General features: G+C 45.9%; 1 protein-coding gene across 1 annotated transcript in view; it reads left to right on the forward strand.

Annotated features, from left to right (window-relative positions):
* Window positions 1–203: 203 nt before the first annotated feature.
* LOC147881500 (uncharacterized) overlaps window positions 204–20958 on the forward strand; it is a 237949-nt gene continuing 217194 nt past the window's right edge. Inside the window, exon 1 of the mRNA XM_087402306.1 lies at window positions 204–888. Coding sequence (XP_087258432.1) covers window positions 571–888 — 318 coding nt within the window. The 5' untranslated portion in view covers window positions 204–570. The remainder of the gene's footprint in view (window positions 889–20958) is intronic.

Genomic DNA, 20958 nt, shown 5'->3' on the forward strand with positions numbered 1-20958 from the left:
CATAAAACAATAATTTTCTCCTTTCCAAAATTCACGTCGCTGCTAAGGCTACCCGCACCTTGGCAAAGACCGAGCCACGCAAGCAAGCCACGTAAGCTGAAGCTTTGGCGGGACGTTTTCCTATAAATAGCGCTTGCTCCCACTGAGCTACGTAATTTTGGCTTTCGCTTTGATCGCAGACTACAGTCGATTGGGGCGTTGATGCGTCTATTCATCATATCCCTGCTTCATGTTGGTGTTTTCACTTCAACAATCGACTTAATCAATTTCTGTACCTTGTTTGCTCTGCAGAATCAGCTTTAGATTACTCAAGGACATCCAAAATGGAGTCCGATCATCATCTGAACCTCCTTCACGTCTAATTATGAATATCACTGCTCCCGGAAATCTCACTGCCTTCATCAGAGAATGGCCTTTACGAAATTCTGTTTGAAAATCCAGAGCGAGGAATGACATCTGATTAATCGGTATTGTCTAACAAGGGCCATACAGGATTGAGATTAAGATGACGGTCCATTGCGAGCATTTTTGACGCTGTGAGCAATCTACATAGGAATTGGGAAATTTTCAATGGATCAAAAGCTTTCACAGTACTTTTCATCACTTAAAGAGGAGACAGAAGCTGCTCAAAGAGGTGCCTCAGCTGAAGTTGCTGAGGTCATAAATGACATATCACGATTTTGTGAAGACTTGGTCACAGATCAGGATATTTCACTTGCATTATCTGCCGTTTTTGATCCTGCGACGGGTGTTTTCAATACGGTGGAAAGATTGCTGTTCAGTCGCGATAGAAGCGCACAAAAGGGGCGAGAAAGTTCTTTGATATTTGTTGCAGAGTTCTTAAGAAAAACTGGCGCACGGGCTGCACCGTATGCTTCTTTTGTTAAGGTAAGCACGTTTTTTGCGACACTTTGGCGGACATCTTCACCTTAGTCATATTATTGGAGATGGATGTTCTAAAAGCGGTAATCATAAGTTCTGCAATTTTTAAGATATTTTGAGCAAGCTGGCACTCCTTCCACTTAGACTGGGCCTCCCACCATAAAGTTCTCCTGCCCTTGCTACTATTTGTCACGACCTCTGAGTAGTGAACATGTAAGGTCTTGCGTGTTGTTCACCAGCTTGAAAATTCACCTGCCATCGAGTTATGCTGTTACATGCATGTCTTTGTTTGGCATGGCAAGCCAGAGCTTTTTGAGCCTTGCAGCCTGTTTTCGACTCGTTTTTTTTTTCCCAAGAAATAGACTTCTATTAAGTAAGAGAAAAAACCCGCGAGAGCAAGCTCAAAGCGGAATACATCATGAAATCATGAGGATAAATAAAACCCCCTCAAAGTGAGGTGGAAAACAACCAAGGTCGAGGCTGAAAGTGACACCTCAACCCTCTAGGAGTCTCAGAGAAGAAAGGAGAATCCTTCCATTCCCTGAAGAAAGAAGCCCTTCTAGTTGAGGCTGCACGGGAGTCTCCCTGCATACTCATCCATATGGCCATCAAAGTATGTACGGTGTCTGTCCAGATACTAGCCAAAGTGTGCGAGGGATGACTCTGAGTACCCTCCATAGCCTCTGTGCATCTGGCTCTCCAGATATGCCATGATGCTATGCTCGCTAAAATCTCCCAAGAAGTATCCACAGAGGCATGTACATCTGTAAAAGGAAGGTGTGGTACCACATCCAACGAACACGACTCAATCTGATGACGTCGAACCAAAATGGCCCGAGAGGAGTCAAGTCTCATAGAATACCTGAGGCCCTGTAAGAGAAAGCCAAGCCACTGAGCCCCATGTCATAAAGAATGGGGAGTGGGCAAAGTGATTGAAAATCTTGGATACCTCCATCCAAATCATCCTCGCCTGTCTGCAATCCCATAAACAATGCTGAATACTCTCCGAAGCAGAGAGGTAACGAGGGCAAGTAGGGTCGGCTCCGAACCTGGATCTCCAAAGGTTCACTGCAATTCCACCATGGATAGAGAGCCAAAAGAAGAGAGTGATCTTCCTATTTCTGTGGGATTTCCAGAGTCTCCTCCAGAAGCACCTCTGTAGATCTGCAGTGATATTAAATGTCTCCCAATGAGGAACTCTGGAAGGTCTCCAACCTCTACTACTGAGCTGAAATCTCTTGGCATTACTGACCGTGTAACAAAAGAAGGGGATGGTCTTCTATCGATGCCCTGCATCAATCCACTCCCACTCTCCAGGGTCCCACTGCAAATACCTAATGGGAACTTCCCCGTAGAGCCAAAGCCTCCAAGATCCGGTGGAGAGTAGCCGGGTCTGGGTCAAGGAACCACTTTGAATCTGATCCCTGCACCAAAAGACCTACAACCCTGATAGGCTGAAAAGCAGACTCAAGCAAGATGTCCTCTGTAGATCTGAGCAATCTGCCACCATCCTACACACTAAAAACTAAAGCATCCTCCTGTGCATCTTGAAAGGCCAACACTTGAAGCGGAAAACCGCCTCTCGTAAAAGTACCTGCCCAAGTGGAGCAAGTGAGTGGCATATCATCTGTCTACCCAATCATCTGGAAGGGCTGCCTCAATCTGCAAGATCCTTCTTGCACTCCCTCTGAGATGTCCTGTCAACTGAGATTTGGTCTCCTCTAGAAGCCTGCGGAAAGCTTTCCAAGACCCCAAAGATGATGCAGGTCCCCTCTCCCACCTGGACCATTGCATGTAGAGTGAGGCCCCAAGTGGTCTGCCATGATCATCTAAAATACTGTCATTCCACATGATGGGTTGCCTATCAATCTCTTCATGAGAGGAAGGAGGAATCCTCCGAAGAGTGCTCTTGAAACTGGCCCATGCTTTCAGAATGGCAACCACGAGAGGGGACGAAGGTGATCTGAGGTGTGCTGTGGTGAAGATCCACCTGCTCATCTAGTCTCCTCCTGAAGAGGGTGTCCACCTGTGTATGCTGCTAATAAGAAAGGCCTTTCACGGTTCTTGCCTTGGCATAAGTCCCCGCACCACCAACTTGCAAAGTAAAGCTCTGCACTATAAATCTGGATCAATAATATTAAGACCCCCTTCCTGTGTAGGGAGGATGAGGGTCTCCCAAGCCACCCTGGCTAAGGCATCTCCTATGCCATCAAGCCCACTCCAAAGAAAATTTCTGATCGGTCTCCTGAGCTGAGTGATGCAGTCCCTAGAACAACACCAGCAAGAACAAACAAACCAGGCCGTGGCCAAGAGGACCTGGTTGACTACCACAACTCTAGAAGCAAGATCCAGCTTGGCTGAGCTCCAAAAAAGTAGCTTCCTCCTGATGCTCTCCAACACGGGAGCAAACTGATGCGTGGAAGAAATATCCAAGCCGACCTGGCAGCCCAAATACCTGACAGGCACACCCCTCTGAACCCAAGTGAATCCTATGTCAAGCCCCCAAACTGGAGTGTCCTCATCACTGATCCAAAAGCCATTGGATTTATGCCAATTTATTTGCGCCCCCGCCGCCAAGCAAAATAAATCCAATGCTGTCCTGAAAGAAGTGAGCGCTTGTGGAGTGGCATCCAAGTAAACTGCTGTGTCATCTGCCAACTCACTGTCAAGTAACTCCTCTTCCCTTCTAAGGGGAAGTCTCAGCCCAAAGATGTCAGCTTGAGATCTAACATAGATACTCATAGCTTCGGCCACGAACACAAAAAGGAAAGGAGCAAGGGGGCATCCTTGACGGACTGATCTGAAAATCTGAAATCTCTGACCCCTTACCCCACCAATAAGTACTTGGCTGTGGGCTGATCTGTACAAAGAGGAAACACCTTTGATCCAAGCATCAGTAAAGCCAAAACGTAGAAGGGTGCCCTCCAAAAAACCCCAATCTACTCTGTCATAAGCTTTCTCAAAATCCAAAAGTAGAATGGCTAGATTTTGGTCGTTCTGCATGGCCCGCTCTGAGGCTTTCCAAAAAGAGAAAATGTTATAAAAAATGCTTCTGCCATGCACAAATCCCGTCTGAGTGTCATGAATGAGATCTGGGAGAAGGGGCTGCAATCGGAGGCTGATTGCCTTGGCGAGAATCTTGTAACAAGTCCCTAGAAGTGTGATAGGCCTCCACTGGGACAAGATTTCTGCAACCCCCTTTCGGGATAAGGTGGATGAGATCCTCTGTAAGCGACCCGGGCATCTCACCAGAGTCCCAAATGCCCTGCAGGGCTGAAGTAATATAATCTCCAATCATATCCCAGTATCAAGTTCTCTTTTGTAGTGAGATTTCCCTCCATACATTACTTGTCTATTCTACAGTTGTATTCAGCCCTCTGCGCCAGACATTGTTCATTATTCATTTTCCCTCTTCGGAGGGCCACTATAAACGATCAGCTCTTCCAGCCATCAAGAGTAGTCGACGGCCATCATCATACTGATGGGCCGCTATAGACAAGAGCAAAAAATGATGTGTATAGATAAAGGAATATTTCCCTTACATATGCAGGTCCTTCTCCTCCTTTCTCCACGAGTGCAGGTATTCTTCGCACTCCTCGGCCAGACTTGCTTCTCAGGAACTCTTTTTCGACATTGGCCGATTCGGCGACTTTCATGGATGATGAGGAGTTTGTGCCCTCCACCTTAGGGGTCCCAGTCATTGGGATTCCTTTTGACAGGACCTCCTCCTCAGCAAGTGTAGGGATCCTTTCACCTGTTGAGCTTCCTGCCCTCAGCAGGAGTGTTTCGGCCCAGGGGAAGCTGGTCTCCTCTACTAGGTCGGGTAAGCCTTTCCATCCAGCATCCTCCTATCGATGAGGATAGTTAGCTGGAACATACAGGGCCTAGGCGGAGTTCCACACCGTCGCCGTAGGTAGCTGATCCGGAATCAGCTTCATCCAGGTGTCACTAGAGGTGCTATTGATATCCTTCTTATCCAGGAACACAAGTTGGATGCATGTGATTGCTCTAAGTCTGGCAAACTGCTTTCTGGCCACACTTTTTGGTCGCCTGCCTTGGGGACCAGGGGGGGCACTTCTATTTCAGTTTCGCAGTTGGTTCTCCCCTTGGTTGTTGGACACGGAGTCATTATTCCCTCTAGAGCTTAGTGGATTATTCTCTTGATTGGGGGGTGTAAGGTTGGTTTCCTCAACCTGTATGCCTCCAACATTAGAGGGGAACATGTCATTATGTGGAAGGATTTGCTCTCCTGGGCCCCCATTGCGGATTCATGGGTGATTGGAGGTGACTTTAACATGGTTGAGTTACCGTCAGACAAAAAAGGGGGTAGAGAAGGAGGACTTCACTCTTTCGAGAGAGCAGCTTGGGATGCCTTCCTTTTTCACTACTGTGGCAGAGATACTTGGTTGGACGATGCCTTTCTTATTCAGCCACAATCCCTCCTGTTCTCTTGGTGGTCGAACAGGAGGCAGCAGATGCCTATTCATGCACGTATTGACAGATTCTATGTAGATGATTGGGCACTTGACAGAGGTGGATCGGTATGCATTGCTGATGGGGTTTCCACTTCAGGCCACTTTCATGTTGTGGTGGCTATCTCAGAGCCTCACTTGAGAGGCCGATCTGCCAGCATCAGGATTCCAAATGCCTTGTACACAGAGGAGGACCTTACAGAGGCAGCCCTGCAGATATGGGTTTCTCATGTCCAGGGTGGGCAGCCCTTGCCATCACAGGTTGCTGCTGCCCTTTCTAGTATTAGTGACTTCTATCTCTCAATTGCTTGTACCAGGAGACGAGATATTCTCAGACGTGAGATTGGTGTTTGCTAGCAGTTGGCAGCTTTGCAAAGGGAAGAGCAGAAACAACCTTTAAATGCTTGGATTCAGGAGCGCCTTGCTGCAGCAAGGGCTCATCAGCAGGTATTGCTTGATCAGAGAGTAGAGTATGCCTTTCATGCACGGGAGTCCTTCTGGATTCAGATGGGTGGCAAAGTCAATAAACACTTTTTCTCTACTCTTGGCCGTAGACATTGGCCGTAGACATAGTAGAGAGAGTGTATCCCAGCTTATTGACTCACATGGGGTTTTACAGACAGATCCTGATGTTGTCTTGTGCATAGCTTCAGATTTTTATGCCGCCCTTCTTACTGCTGATCCTGAGACACGGGATAGAGAGGATGCTAGATAGGTTATTTGGCAGAGCATCCCTTTGTTGGTGAAATCGGATATGAAGGTCTTGCTTGATGCACCTTTCACCAACACAGAGTTCAGGACTGCACTTTCAGCCCTTCACACCTCTTTTTTCATTGCATTTTACTGTAGATTAATTGAAGGGCTGGAGGGGCTGCTGGTCTGCTGCAGTCTTCTGCTGCCCTGTGAGAGTGCTCTCAACGAAAGCAAGAACGGAAGGAGAGAGAGAGAGAGAGGGAGAGGGAGACAGAGAGCCACACAAATTTTGGTGGGTGCAGAATCACCCTAATCTTCTTTTTCATTCATTTATATATGTGTTTGAGTATTGTACATAACTGGGGTAAAGGCACAGTGACCTTTAACCCCCACAACCTCCCACTTAAAGGACAATGTGCCTTTAAGGGAGAACAACCAGTGAGCATACTATCCAATGCCCATTAATACACGACAATACTCAAACCGCTGACTAGGTAGACTCTTCGTCAGCATATCTGCAGGGTTATCATCTGTATGAACCTTGACAAGCTCTATGCGCTTGTCCTCAAGTACCTCCCTGATGAAATGGTACCTGACCTCAATGTGTTTGGTCTTTGCATGAAAGACCGGATTCCGTGCTAGCTGAATAGCACTCATAGAATCACTATGCAATGTCGGTACACCTGTATGAATCCCCAAATCTCCCACTAGCCGATCAAGCCATATAGCCTCCTTGCAACCCTCTGTGGCTGCAACATACTCAGCCTCTGTGGTAGACAAAGCAATGCACTTCCGTGCACGAGACATCCACGACACTGCACCACCTGCAAAGGTGAACACATAACCAGAAGTGGGTCTCCTACTATCCACATGCCCTGCATAGTCTGAATCTGTGTACCCAAGTACACGCATGTCTCCTTTACCAAAGCAAATGCACATCTCCTTGGTACCCTTCATGTACCTCATGATGCACTTAACTGCCTCCCAATGCCTCTTTCCTGGATTAGCCATATACCTGCTAACAACTCCCACTGCAAATGCAATGTCTGGTCTAGTAGCTATCATAGCATACATAAGACTCCCAACCGCTGATGCATAAGGAACCTTGGCCATCATGGCCCTCTCCTCATCTGATTTGGGACTATCTGTATGACTCAGTTTCACATATGGAGGCAATGGAGTACTCACTGCCTTCCCCCTCTCCATATTGAAACGCTGCAATACTTTTGTAACATACTCTTTTTGTGAAAGCCAAAGGAGTTTCCTACTCCGATCACGCGTGATGCGCATACCAAGAATATGACCTGCAAATCCCAAATCCTTCATATCAAAGGCCTCATGCAACTTGGCCTTTAATGCATCTAGCTCATAAGTATTCTTGCTAGCCAATAGCATATCATCCACATATAGTGCCAGGATTATCAGGCTACTATCCTTAGCCCTTTTAGTGTAGAGGCAGTGATCAATTTCACTCCTTCTAAAACCCTGGGACCGAATGAAAGCATCAAACTTCTGATACCATTCTCTAGGCGCTTGCTTAAGACCATAGAGACTCTTCTTCAGCTTGCAAACTAAATGCTCTTTGCCCTTTTCTTCAAAGCCTCCGGCTGCACCATGTAAATTTCCTCATGCAAATCCCCATGCAAGAAAGCTGTCTTGACATCCATCTGCATAAGCTCCATATCCTCTGCTGCCACTAGTCCAAGCATGCATCTAAGTGTGGTCATCTTCACAACTGGAGAGAATATCTCATCAAAGTCCACACCCTTCTCTTGCTTGAACCCTTTAGCAACCAAACGGGCCTTGTACCTAGGCACATCATCACCTGTGACCTTCATTTTGTAGACCCATTTACATGGCAATGCTTTCTTTCCATGTGGCAAAGAAACCAAGTCCCAAGTCTTATTCTTCATAAGTGAACTCATCTCTGATTGCATAGCATACTCCCACTTGCGTTGATCCTCACGCATCATAGCCTCTTTGTAGCAAGAAGGCTCCCCGCAATCAGTAAGCATCACATAGTCTACCCCTGGAACAAACCTATCAGGCGGTCTAGACACTCTAGATGATCTTCTCAAGGGCATTTCAGCTTGCTGTCCCACTTGCATATCAGCCACATTTGGCTCATCATTTCCACCAATAGATGATCCATCATCTACCCTTGATTGTATACCTGTGGGAGTACTTGGTTGTACCATTTCTTGCACATTTGGTGCATGGACAGCTTGCTGTCTATCAACATATGCAGGTGGATTCACATCCTGGAAAGTGATTCTCCTCATTTCCACATCCCTCATGGGTGCCTTATGCATCTTCTTCTCATTGAAGACCACATCATGGCTGCGTATGATCTTCTTTGCTTCTGGATCCCAGAGACGATAGCCCATCTCTCCACTTTCACCATAACCCAGAAAGATGCATTTCCTAGACTTAGGATCTAGCTTCTTTCGAAGCTCTTTTGGCACATGTGCATATGCCTCACACCCAAATATACGCAAATGAGAGTAAGAGGGCTTCTTGCCACTCCATGCCTCTTCAGGAATACCACCATCCAAACTCTTACTAGGTGATCTATTGATCACATGCACTGCAGTCTTCATTGCCTCAGCCCAAAAACCACCAGAAAGACTTGCATTGGAAAGCATGCATTGCAACCTTTCTTGAATGGTACAGTTCATCTTTTCTGCAACAGGATTTTGCTCTGGAGTACGAGGGGATGTGAGCTCCCTCTTAATCCCACGTGTATCACAGAAATGCTGAAAGTCATGAGAGAGATACTCTCCACCATTGTCAGTCCGTAGGCATTTAAGCGTTCTACCTGACTGATTCTCAACCAAGGCCAGCCATTTCTGAAATACCTGGAATACATCACTCTTCCGAGCTATAGCATAAGCCCACACTTTCCTAGTTGCATCATCAATGAATGTCACATAGTATTCAGCCCCGCCTAATGACCGTGTAGGCATGGGACCGCATACATCTGAAGGCACCAAATCAAGCTTTTCAAACTCTTTCTTTCCCCTTCTTTTATGGGCTGATTTAGTCTGCTTCCCATAGAGACAGTGCTCACAAAATTCAAAATCAGAGAAACTCAAATGCGGTACATAACCCAAACGGCATAAGAGTTTCATTCCATTCTGGCTCATGTGCCCCAATCTGCAATGCCACAAAGAAGTGCTTGGCTGCTCGGTTATTGCAACAACATGATCAAATACCCCTGATACATGTAAGGGATACAAAGTCCCACACTTGGCACCCCTGGCCAAAAGCATAGAGCCCTTCTGAATTTTCCAACTTTGAAAGCCAAAAGTGATGTGAAAACCAGCATCATCTAGCTGATCCACTGAAATAAGACTCTTGGTCAGCTTAGGCACATGTCTCACATGTTTCAAAACAAATGCAGACCCATTTGCAAAAGAAAACTTTATGTCACCTGCTCCCACTATGTCACATGCATAGTCATTTCCAAGATGCACACAACCTGTCTTTCCACTATCATAAGTGGAGAACCATTCCCTATGGGGAGTAACATGGAATGAAGCACCAGAATCCAAAATCCAATCCTGGGAATATGCATCATCTGAAGTGGTAAGCAACTCTGCAGATAAAGTAGACATGAAGAGAACATCATTGTCACTATCATGTGTGACTGCATTGATCTCCTCGATCTTCACTTTTCCTTTGTCCTCCCTTGGACTCTCTTCCTTTTGATTTGCACCCCAATTTGCATTCTTTTTCTTATCCTTTTGCTCTCTTTTCAGCTTGTAGCAATCCTTTTTCATATGGCCCTTCTTGCCACAGTGGTAACACTCAATGTTCCGTGCCCTGGATTTGCTACGTGACTTCACTCTTTCTTGGGACTTCCCCTTGAACTGTGATCTGCCCCTTTGCACATTTAAGGCTGCATCCTGCTTGTTGCCATCCATAGACTTCCGTCTAATCTCCTCGGCCAACAAGCTACCCACAACATCATCAAATTTCAGTACTCCACCAGGTGCAGAGTTACTGACAGCTGTACGGAAGGTATCCCATGAGGATGGCAATGAACATAAGAGAAATATTGCCTTAGTCTCCGCATCAAAATTCATTTTCTGAGCCTGAAGCTGGCTGAAAATAATATTGAATTCATTCAAGTGAGAAGCAATGGAGACCCCTTCCTTCATCTGCAGCTCAAACAACCTCTTCATGAGGTAAACTTTATTAGAGGCAGTTTCCTTCTCATAAGTGGCACACAGTTTCTTCCACAAATCTTCCGTAGTCTGCTCATTTATACTACTGTGAAATAAACTGACTCTGCAAGATGAAGTCTAATAGTAGACTTTGCTAATGCATCCAACTCATTCCAATCATCCTCAGACATATCCGCAGGCTTAGCTTCAATACCTGCCAAGGGTTTAATCTGCTTCTTTTGAATAAGCACATCCCTTATTTGTTCTTTCCACAAAGAAAAGTTTGTCCCATCAAACTTTTTAATGCTGAAAAACTCCTTTTCAGACATGGAAGAGGATGCCATGATGCAAATGAAACAAAATCCCAAATGCTAGTGCCTGCAAGAGAGAATCACACCAATAGAGTGAAATATCACCAAAACTCAAAGCTCAAAGCATCAAAAGATGCATCTGACTCATGTGCATATACTATGCATCCATATGAGCAAATCTGACCCAAAAGAAAATGCCAATAAGTGCCAGATGACTCAAGCATAAACACTGTCCACTGGCATATGCATCAATAATATCTCATCCAAGAGAGCATAGCACTATCAGTGCATCACCTGCAATGTGTCAAAGCTGTCCCTCAACTTAAAATAGCATCCATGTGCAAAGCGTCCATAAAAAATAGCATCCCACAAGGCAATTTGGGCCTATCAGCGCATCCAACAAGGACCGCAATGCATCCAAATGGCCTATAAATCATCCACTGCAACCCAATGCATATCACGAATGAGCGCACACTGCTCAAACTGCAACCAGAGTGATCTGCATAAGGTATGCTCAAGAAATCATAGTCCCACGGTAATGAGCGCTACTGAAAATAGAACCTGAGATGCCTCAAAACATGGGCGCCATTGCATAATCGGACTCAACAAGAAAATCTGCAAATATCTCTCTTCTGCCAGAACTTCAAAATCCCAACCGATGAGTGAGAAATGGGAGTCAATACTTATCCACTGCCATGTGGTATAAATCTAAGGTTTCAAAACCTTAGTATGAAAAAATGCATAACAGAGAGACGGAATCGAATACACAGAGATCTATAACTCTGAAAATCCTCCACCGAATCGTGCAAGAACTGATAGGTAGGGGTTTTTGGGCGTCCGGAACGCAATGGGACAGACGGTTTTGGAAACCGTGGTCTCAATCACTGGGTCCAACACACGGACTGAAAAACGTTTTTGGAAACAGAGCTATCTGTAAACTTCACCGGAGTGCGAATGATGAGCAACATAGAAGTTTTAGGACCTCCTGAGTCCACCGGAATTGACAGATCTGCAAATGGTTGCTCCAAACTTGAGTTCCAACACCCAGGCAAAAAACGCAGGAACTGACACAGTGAGTCAGAAATCCACTGAAATGATCCCAGATTCAAGAATGAAGGTGTTTCCAAGCTCCTGAAGTAATGTGGACACCAAAAGCAAGCAATAGTTGCCTTTACAAGTCAATACAGAGTCTCTGTCATCGAACGGAACAGGGAAAAGCTCAAAAAACGACTTTTTCTTTGAAAGCTCTTAACAGGCTCTCAAAACCACTTCGCAAAACCAAAGTGACTTTTCCAAAGGTTCCTCCAAGGTCTCTGCACACTCGGATGCAAGTAAAGTCACCCACAAAGCTTCCCACAAAGCTTCTCCTTCCTCCCACAGAGCTACTGAGCTTCCAAGCATTCATGCACGCTCAGCTAGATCACCCGGGCTCTGATACCAGTTGAGAGTGCTCTCAACGGAAGCAAGAACGGAAGAAGGAGAGTGCTCTCATCGTTGACGTGGTGTTTGCTTATGGACGTCACCTGCTGACCTGGCTTGTCTAACATCCGTTTATGTGGCAGTCCTGCATGGCTGCCTGCGTGGCTGCTGACGTGACTGTTGCACTGGCTACCTGTGTAGTCTAGGATGTCCACGGGCTGCAGATGCTTGACATCCCCTTTTGCTGAGACTCGAACTAGGGTATGGAAAAGGCCGCCTTGTATGCTGCGAGGAGGTTTGGATAATTTGTGAAAAAATCATCTTCGTGCCTTGTGGGAGCCTCTGTGCTTGAACTTGACTGCATACTAGCATTGTCGATTGCTAGTACCTCTTTTGAACCGATGAAGTGAGGTTTGCTTCATCGATAATTTCAGGCTACTCCGCTTGATCCACATACAGCTTAAGCCACGACACATGAAAAACGGGATGCATGGTCCATGTCGAAGGTAACTGCAACTTCATGGCCACATGATTCACTACTTTGACTGCTGGAAAGGGGCCAAAGCTTCGATGGGCAAGCGTTTCTTCATGATCTGAAGATTGACCTACTGCCCTTCCTTGTAACTCACGTCATGCTTGTGCTTGTTGGCTTGTGTTCGGTAGGTCTCTAGGGCTTTGGCAATGCGGTCCTTCACTGACTCCATGATCTGTTCATAGGTCTCTGTGATATGATCGGCCTTGTATACCTTCTCGGATGTCCTAGTGAGAAGGGACTTGAATTTGTTGCCGAAAGCTGCTTCATAGGGAGTCTGACCCACAACGGAAGAATAGGTGTCGTTCAAGTTCCCTTGAACTAGTGCTAAGTACTTCTCCCAGCGGGACTGAGCATCGGCACTTCAGAGTTTCAAACGATAGCTGGTTGTAGACTCCTGACTCACCATCAGATTGTGGATGAAAGCTGCTGGTACCAAAGTTGTTGAACAGGGCTCTCACTAGTGAATTTGGAATCCTTGTCGGATACAATGATATAGGGCATGCCACAAATGGGATACCACCATTTGAGAAAAAGACGAGCTGTGTCGTGTGCGTCGATGGTGCCTTTGCATGGAATAAGCTAAACCTGTCCACAATGGTCAGGCACATGGTGTTCCTAGTACTGATGGCTCGTAACAAAGTCCATGCTAATCTGCACTCAAGGGGTTGGAGTAATCCTAGTAGCTTCCCATTGGATACCTTCACTTGTTGGCACAGGTGGCTATGAGATACAGATTGATGAACATCATTGGGTAAATGTGGCTAGAAAAAAATGCGCTCGATCTTCTCAAGAGCGCTTGCAATCCCTTTGTGTCTGCGAATAGCTGGAGAATCACGCATATCATAGAGTATGGTAGCATGGTATGGGGGCAACACACAGGCGTCCTTTGAAGAACAACCATCCATCATGTATAGCATAGTCGTTGGCTTGTGCGTCCAACATGACTTTGTACCAATGCGTCTGGAAATATGGATTTGTATGGTATGGTGGCGCATCTCTGCTAGAGAGGACTCTTGCACTATGGAGATAGAGGTGACCATTCCTTGTCTACTAAGAGCATCTGCCACAACATTCTCTGATCTTGGCTGATATGTGATCAAGCCGCCAAACTGTTGGCTCCATCTGGTTTGACCACTGAGCAGCGGGCGTGGTTTGAAGCCACTGCAAGGCTTGATGATTTGTGCAGACTGTGAAATGTTGACCATATAAAAAACGCTTTGAAATCCCACTTCGTAAAAGACAGCAAAGACACTCTCATTTTCTCTCCCTCTCTCTCTCTCTCAATAGATACACTAGGGCCCAGGACAATCGTCGGGCTGGACCCCCCCGAATGTTTTTATTCATCAGAGAGAAAATGCAGTACATGAGTTCAGCGTGGAAGCTGTTTACACAAAATCCAAACGTGAATTCAAACTACATGAGCTCTCAAGCTCCCCTTCTTGGCAACAAGCCACTTGTCAATTTCTACATTACTTTCCTAATTACATGCCACTAAGGGCAACTTTGGAGTCTTCGAAGCACTTGGTCACGCGAACCACCTCCTAGACTCTTGTTAGGCTCATTGCGCTTAGGAAAATCACTCTTCCTAGTACCTGCAACAATTAATTAAAGCGCACCACCATGGTACCCATTCATTTTTAGCGCTTTGCATGCAAATAACACAATGTGGACTAATTCTAGTCACGGTGGGCATCCCCACTGAACAAATGTGCACACATAACAACTATAAACATATATATTTATTCTTTGGTTGACCGAAGTCAGCGCTCTTGATCATAATTAAGGGGCTTTGACCAAGGGTCGAGGCACCTTAAATATAGTCAAGTCTCTTCAACCGAAGTTGGCACATCTTGGTTAACCGTAGCTAACCCTCTTGGCGCATGCCAAGTCTCGTTGACCAAAGTCAACACTCTCTGACCGTAGTCAGCTCTTTGGTTCTCTGGTTAACCGCAGTTAACCCTCTTGGTGATAAATCAAGTCTCCCCGACCAAAGTCAGGTTTACTTGACCAGAGTCAAGTATCTTTGACCATTAAAAGAACTCTTTGACCATAATTAACACATGAAAACTCTTTAATTATGATCAGATAAATGGTCAACTGTAGTTTGACTTAGGATATTTACATTGTGGTGATACGTTTCCATGTTGAGGGCATGGATGACAACACATAACTCCTTGTCGTATACTGAGTATTTGGTCTCTGGGAATCAACTTGCATCCCTCAGATGCGACTAGGTGACCATTCTGCTCTAGAACTGCTCCAATGGCATAATTGTTGGCATCGGTCCGTACATCGAAGGGTTGATTTCATTGTTCCAATGGGTAATTGCCTCTTTTAATTGGGCGAAGGCTGATAGAGCTGCTGGAGGATGTTGGGGAGAGCATGGAAGCATGATGAAGTAAAGAATGCGAGATCACAAGATAGACAATGAGGCACGATAATGATTGTTTATTCATGAGTAGAAGGCCAATATATAGGCACCAAGATACATCCAATGAACATCATAGATGATGTCATAGTAGAAACCACCAAGATCCTATAATCATACCACCATCTCCATGAACTCCTAGATTCACTCAATCAGACCTACTGATTGACACCTCATCAGTCACACTTAACCAGGCACACCTACACAGACACGTGTTCACACACTCACTCATGTGATCACACTCACAACCATAGACCTTGTAACCCTTGGTATGATCCATTACATCAATTTGTCCCAACATACCCCCCCACAAATTGATGACCTCACTCCAGCAGTAGTACATTGGGAAGCTTCATGGCTTGCTTACCTCTAGTAGCAACACTCATGACCCCAACGTGTGACTTACTCTGGTTATGTCTCTTGGTTTACAACTGGGAGAATGGACAATGACTATGCATGGGAAGTCCCCATAGGTCTGACAAGTTAAAAACTCGCATAACACTAACAAGTATTTGAGGGGGACATCCCAGGGCAGAGAACCTTATTGAATCTTCAAACATTCATTTTAGAGGGACTACTCAAGGCAGAGGACCCATTCACACAAAGTAAATGTAAAAAATGCAGATCTCTCGAAATGAGAGATGTCCTCTGCATAGTTGCTGCATACAAATGTATGCGCATCCTGCATCCGAATGTTGATGAAGCACTCGGCACGATGTCCTCAGATGATGTGTCGGTGAAGTCCATAGGAGCAACTGCGCGAGGCAATCACAACATGACTCTCTGAATGTTGGGCGGGGAGTTACAAATGTCGAGTAGATGGCCTTAAAACCGGTCAATGAGCCCCAAAAGCTTACATGGTTGGAGCTTCAATTCAGATAAAGGAAAAATGGGAAAAGCCCCAAAATTTTGTGAGTAAGTGGCTACTTGAGCTGATCAGGTCTGTACCTCCAAAGAAACAAGCATTTGACGTGACCAAGAATGGCCAAAGAAATTTCATTACCCAATAGTGGCAGTTATCATGGTGGCACACAAAGATAGAGATTGAGCGTCAGATTGAATGTTATTTCCGTCTCAATTATGATCCTCCTTTTGTGTTCGAGAACAAGATAGTAAGTAAATATGTCGATCAGTTGTATGGTGCTAATTCCATCAGTGCTTTTGCTGCTCCCGAGAATGATGGTAGTTGATTCTAGCATGAGAAGATTTAGCACACGGGATTTTTATAACAGCTTTAGGAGATGGTGTCGATTTCAGAATTGCATGCAAGCTTCATAGATTGTCATACGGCATCTCTTGAGCGACGTCTAGATTTGATAGCCTAGGCTCTTGCAATGATAACCTGACGAGTGATGTCAAATGGCAAGACAGGTGAGAAGAGAGCAATGCAGGTCGACGTGGAGTAGAGCCATCAAATAAATCTTTGTTTCTGATGAAGATCCTCTCCCGTAAAGGCACAAGAATTCAGTCAATCTGGTCACCAGCAACAAGGAAGAATTCGTAGTTCCGTATCTGCTTCGGTAGCTCCATCTTGAGCCCAAAAAAACCGCCGACCAGCCTATTTCCAAGAATCCTCCGTATCATCCAGCCACAGCGAAACACGATGTGATCTTCCTCTATCAAGGCCGGCCACAGATGCTTACGATGTGAACTCCAGCCTCAGCCAAGAGCAGCGACGTCAATCCCGTCTTCAGTAAAACCGTCAATCCCATCTTCGGCAAAACCATCGCTCATAGCAAGGAAGAGGTGATCACTCTGATACCACATGTTTGGGATGTTAGAATGTCACTGCCCCACCTGTGAGCTCCCGATTTGAGGGGACAAGGGGGAAGAAGACAATAGGGGGAAGGGATGAACATACCTGGCTTTATGGAGGCAGTACCCTGCGTGGAAAACGTGCCAGCAGACACGGGGGGGATGGAGCAGCATATGGTGGACATCTGGGCCTGGCATCAGCAGCCCAAAAGGCCCACAAAGGGGCCTATTTATAGGCCAGACCAGCATGGTCTGGTCGGCCACCTGCAGCCCTAAATAACCGACCAAAACAGGCCGGTTAGGGGGCCCAGGCTTGGTCGGTACCTTGGACAGGGAGCCGACTCCCTAGTCGGCCAGTTTGAGGGCTCCAGGCCCTCCTATATAAAGCTCACCATCTCCCCCTCATTCCTCATCACCAGCACTGACAGCCTTGCACCCGGGCAAGTGTGCAGGGAGAGGAGAACATTCAGATCTTTTGTATCAGCATCTCTTTGCTGTTTTCTGCTCACCTCTTGAGCTTTTGTCAGCCCACTGTTAGTGGAAGAATACATCTGAGTTTTGTCTCTATCTCTCTATCTCTCTTTCAGTGTTGTATGAGCTGCGATCGGGAGTGAGAGGAGTGAGTGATTCTATCCTCTACTTTCCAACACGGTATTAGAGCAGGGTTTCCAGTTCTTGAACGGAGTTCCTCAGCAAGAAGGTGACTCCAATTGACACTCAGGTTTGTCGTGTGGTCAAGTTATCTAGTGCAAGTTCATTTTCAGTTTGCCGTTTGCTATTACAGCAAGGATGGAGGACAAGGATTCATTTGTTGCCTCTTCAGCCCCTTCTCTTCCTTCCTCCTCCCCCAGATTTCTCTCTTTTACCATCCCTAACTTTGGAGAGTCAGGGAAACTAGATGGGTCAAACTACCCGATCTGGGAGGTGAAGATCCGGAGTCATTTAGTGGCTTGGAAGCTGTGGAAGCTGACAATGGGAGTGGAGGCAAAGCCGGAAGATGTGTCCTTCTAAACCCTGGAACCTCCTTCTGAACCTTGGAACCTCCTTCTGAATCCTGGAACCTCCTTCTGAACCGTGGAACCTCCTTCTGAACCTTGGAACCTCCCTCTGAACCCTAGAACCTCCTTCTAACCCTTAAACTCCTCCCAAACCCTACAACCCCAATGAAGGCGAAAGCCTTCATTACCTCAACAAAGATGATTTATGTTCCTTTTACACATGCATGCACTTTGTTTGCTTACCACACTTAAGCCTACGTCTCTCACCGGAACATGACTCGAGGTCCTAAGCTACACATATACTACAACCGACAATCCCAATATATCTGTAGGTGACAAAAAGCCTCGAAACCTTGCAAACATAGAATACCCAGCTCTTCCTACGAAAGCAGTAGGAAAGAGCCAACATTTGGCGCCACTGTCGGGGAGACTAGCATCTCAAGTAGTGAGTAAACATACGTAGGTATGTGCAAAACAACACACTACTTCGAACTAAGATTCTCATTCCAGTAGATGGAGAGGAGCTTGAAGGTTGGGAAGATAGAGATGCCCACTCCCTGGCATTAATCATAGGAACTACTGCCAAAGCAAAACTGGATGCTCAAGAACAAGAGATACTTCAACTCCGCGTGCTTAATGATCAATTGCCAGGGCAGCCAAAAGCAGCTCAACAATTCAATAGTCTAAAGCTTGCATACACCTCAACACTGGGTAACCACAAAGAAAAGTGCATAGAGCTGCAAAATCGAAAGACAATAATTTCCAAGTTGGGGCTTCAACTCCTGAGTCAATCCGATGACGAGGCGGAGGAGTCAGCAAAAGATCTGTTGCTACAGGACATCACTGCATTATACCAAGATCTAGTTGTAGTCCTCTAGCAAGAGGATCACCTTGAAGGAAGAATATGCATTCAGTGGAAACACTTGCAACTCAAGATGCTACATGCAGTATCCGGTCTCGATTGGACTAGGCTAGTGAGCACAAAGACTCTCCGGAATCTATGCCAGCAGATGGATGAGGACAAGAGCAACATGTTCTATCTCTCACTGCATGCAAGTCTCATATGGTTAAAGCCTGATACGATGACTATATGAGTGCTTGATGGGAAGTCCTCGTCTTCAGGTAGTAGCTAGACTCTACCCTTACTACAATAATCACCATCAACTTCCCAGACAAATCCTATATCAAAGCTGACAATGCCTACTGAAAGCAACAAAGATCTGCCAGAGGAATATGTGGTCTATCTTTAATTTAATCTCCCCTATCTTGCCACTCTCTTTTTTATTTTCTCACATTCCTCCCTAACTCCAGTAACATCCTCCGTACCTTTCCAAAAACCCATGGTAACCCATATTCCTTGCCATGCCTCTCAACACTATCTCCTAATCCAAGTATCTAACTCCTACCATCCAATACTACCTAACTTTTTTCCATCACTTGAAAACCCTTACCTTGAGGACGCTAAATTGATTTGCCCTACTCCTCCTCCATTTTCCACCAACATCAAGACTTCTACCTTCTTAAATTAGTGGACTCTGTTCTTTCGCACATCCAGATGGCCGAGACGTCTGTAGAGGCGTGGGCTATTCTGAAGGATCTGTACGAAACAGACAACACATCTCGTATCTTGCTTCTTCAACATCAACTATACAATCTGGATATGAATGAGGGGGACAATGTTCATGACGACCATCTGACAAAATTCAAGGTGGTAAGGAACCAGCTTGCAGTAGTTGGTTAGAAGGTAGACTCAAGTCATCTAGCGTTGCTGACGCTACACAAGCTACCTCGTAGTTTCAAGAGTTTCGTGACTACGGCTACTGCAGCTAAGAGGACCAAGCCTCTCACCTTCGAAGAGCTTGGCCCTTTACTATTGCAAGAAGAGGCTCGGGAAAAGCTATTTACTCAATCGGACGAGAGGGCTCTCGTGGCAAGGGACAAGCCCGGCAAGGGTAAGTTCAAAGACCCCAAGAACAACAAGATCGAGGATGCAGTGAAAAAGAGGCAGATGAAGTGCTTCTACTGTGAAAAGCTTGGTCATTCCGCTAAGGAATGCCGCAAGAAGAAGGCGGACCTCAAGCGAAGGAAGGAGTCCAAATCCAAGGAGGAGCCAAAGACCGAATCGGCAAACGTCACGACCAGCGCTCTCTTTATCATTACTGAGTATTGCTCAATCTATGCAGTCAATGAAGGAAAGGAAGGCTAGTACGTGGACAATGGAGCTTCAAAACACATGTCCAACAAGGAGTGGTTCAAATCCATGGAAGGTACGCATCCCGATTCCAAGGTCATTGTGGGGGATAACTGGACATGCCCTGTGAAGGATGTTGGTAGTATTCCATTCATCACGACTCCAAGAAACGAGGAGCTGATTTTCGATGTACTGTATGTACTGAATTTGTGTAAGAACCTTTTGTCTATTAGTCAGATGGACAAGCACAACAAGTCGGTCTTATTCGACAACGGCAAAGTCACTGCCACATCCAAGGCAAATGGAAAGGTGGTGGCTCAAGGAGTCGAGGAGCATGGGCTATATCGGCTCAACGCTCTGTTGGTGCATGGGGACCATGGTAGATCCAAATTGGGGCATGAGCTGTTTAGTCATGTCAATTATGGCACTCTCGCGGAAATGCAAAAGTCAAAGATGGTGGATGGACTTCCACCGATTGCAGGCAATGATCGTGTTCGTAGGGCTTGCTTGGAGGGCAAGCAACATAGGGACAAGTTCCCACAGGAGCCCTCATCACGGGCCAAGAGGCCACTCGAGTTGGTTCATTCCGACATCTGCGGCCCAATGTCAACAAATTCATTCGCAGGTTCGCGATATTTTCTTTTATTTGTGGATGATTTCAGTCGCATGAATTGGGTATTCTGCTTGGCCAAAAAGTCTCAAGCTTATGAGAAATTCAAAGACTGGAAGGCCCAGGTAGAGAAGGAGAGTGGGGAGGTAATCAAAGCCTTCCGCACAGACAGAGGGGGGGAGTTCACTTCTACTGAGTTCAATGGATTTTGCAAGAAACATGGGATCAAGAGACAGCTCACTACAGCTCGCACATCTCAGCAGAATGGAGTTGTTGAGTGGAAGCACAGGGCTGTCACAGAGACTGCGAGGGAGAAATCTTTCGAAAGCTTACTAGGGTGAAGCCGTGAACACTGCCGTTTACATTTTAACAGAACCAAGACCAAGGCTGTTGATGATAAGACTCCATATGAAGCTTACTATGGTAAGAAGCCAACAATATCTCATTTACGGATTTTTGGTTCTAATGCATTTGTTCATGTGCATAAAGATGAGC

This window comes from Dipteris shenzhenensis, chromosome 31 (genome assembly GCF_047967505.1).
Source record: "Dipteris shenzhenensis isolate YYH24624 ecotype China chromosome 31, Dip_SZ_1.0, whole genome shotgun sequence".
NCBI lineage: Eukaryota > Viridiplantae > Streptophyta > Polypodiopsida > Gleicheniales > Dipteridaceae > Dipteris > Dipteris shenzhenensis.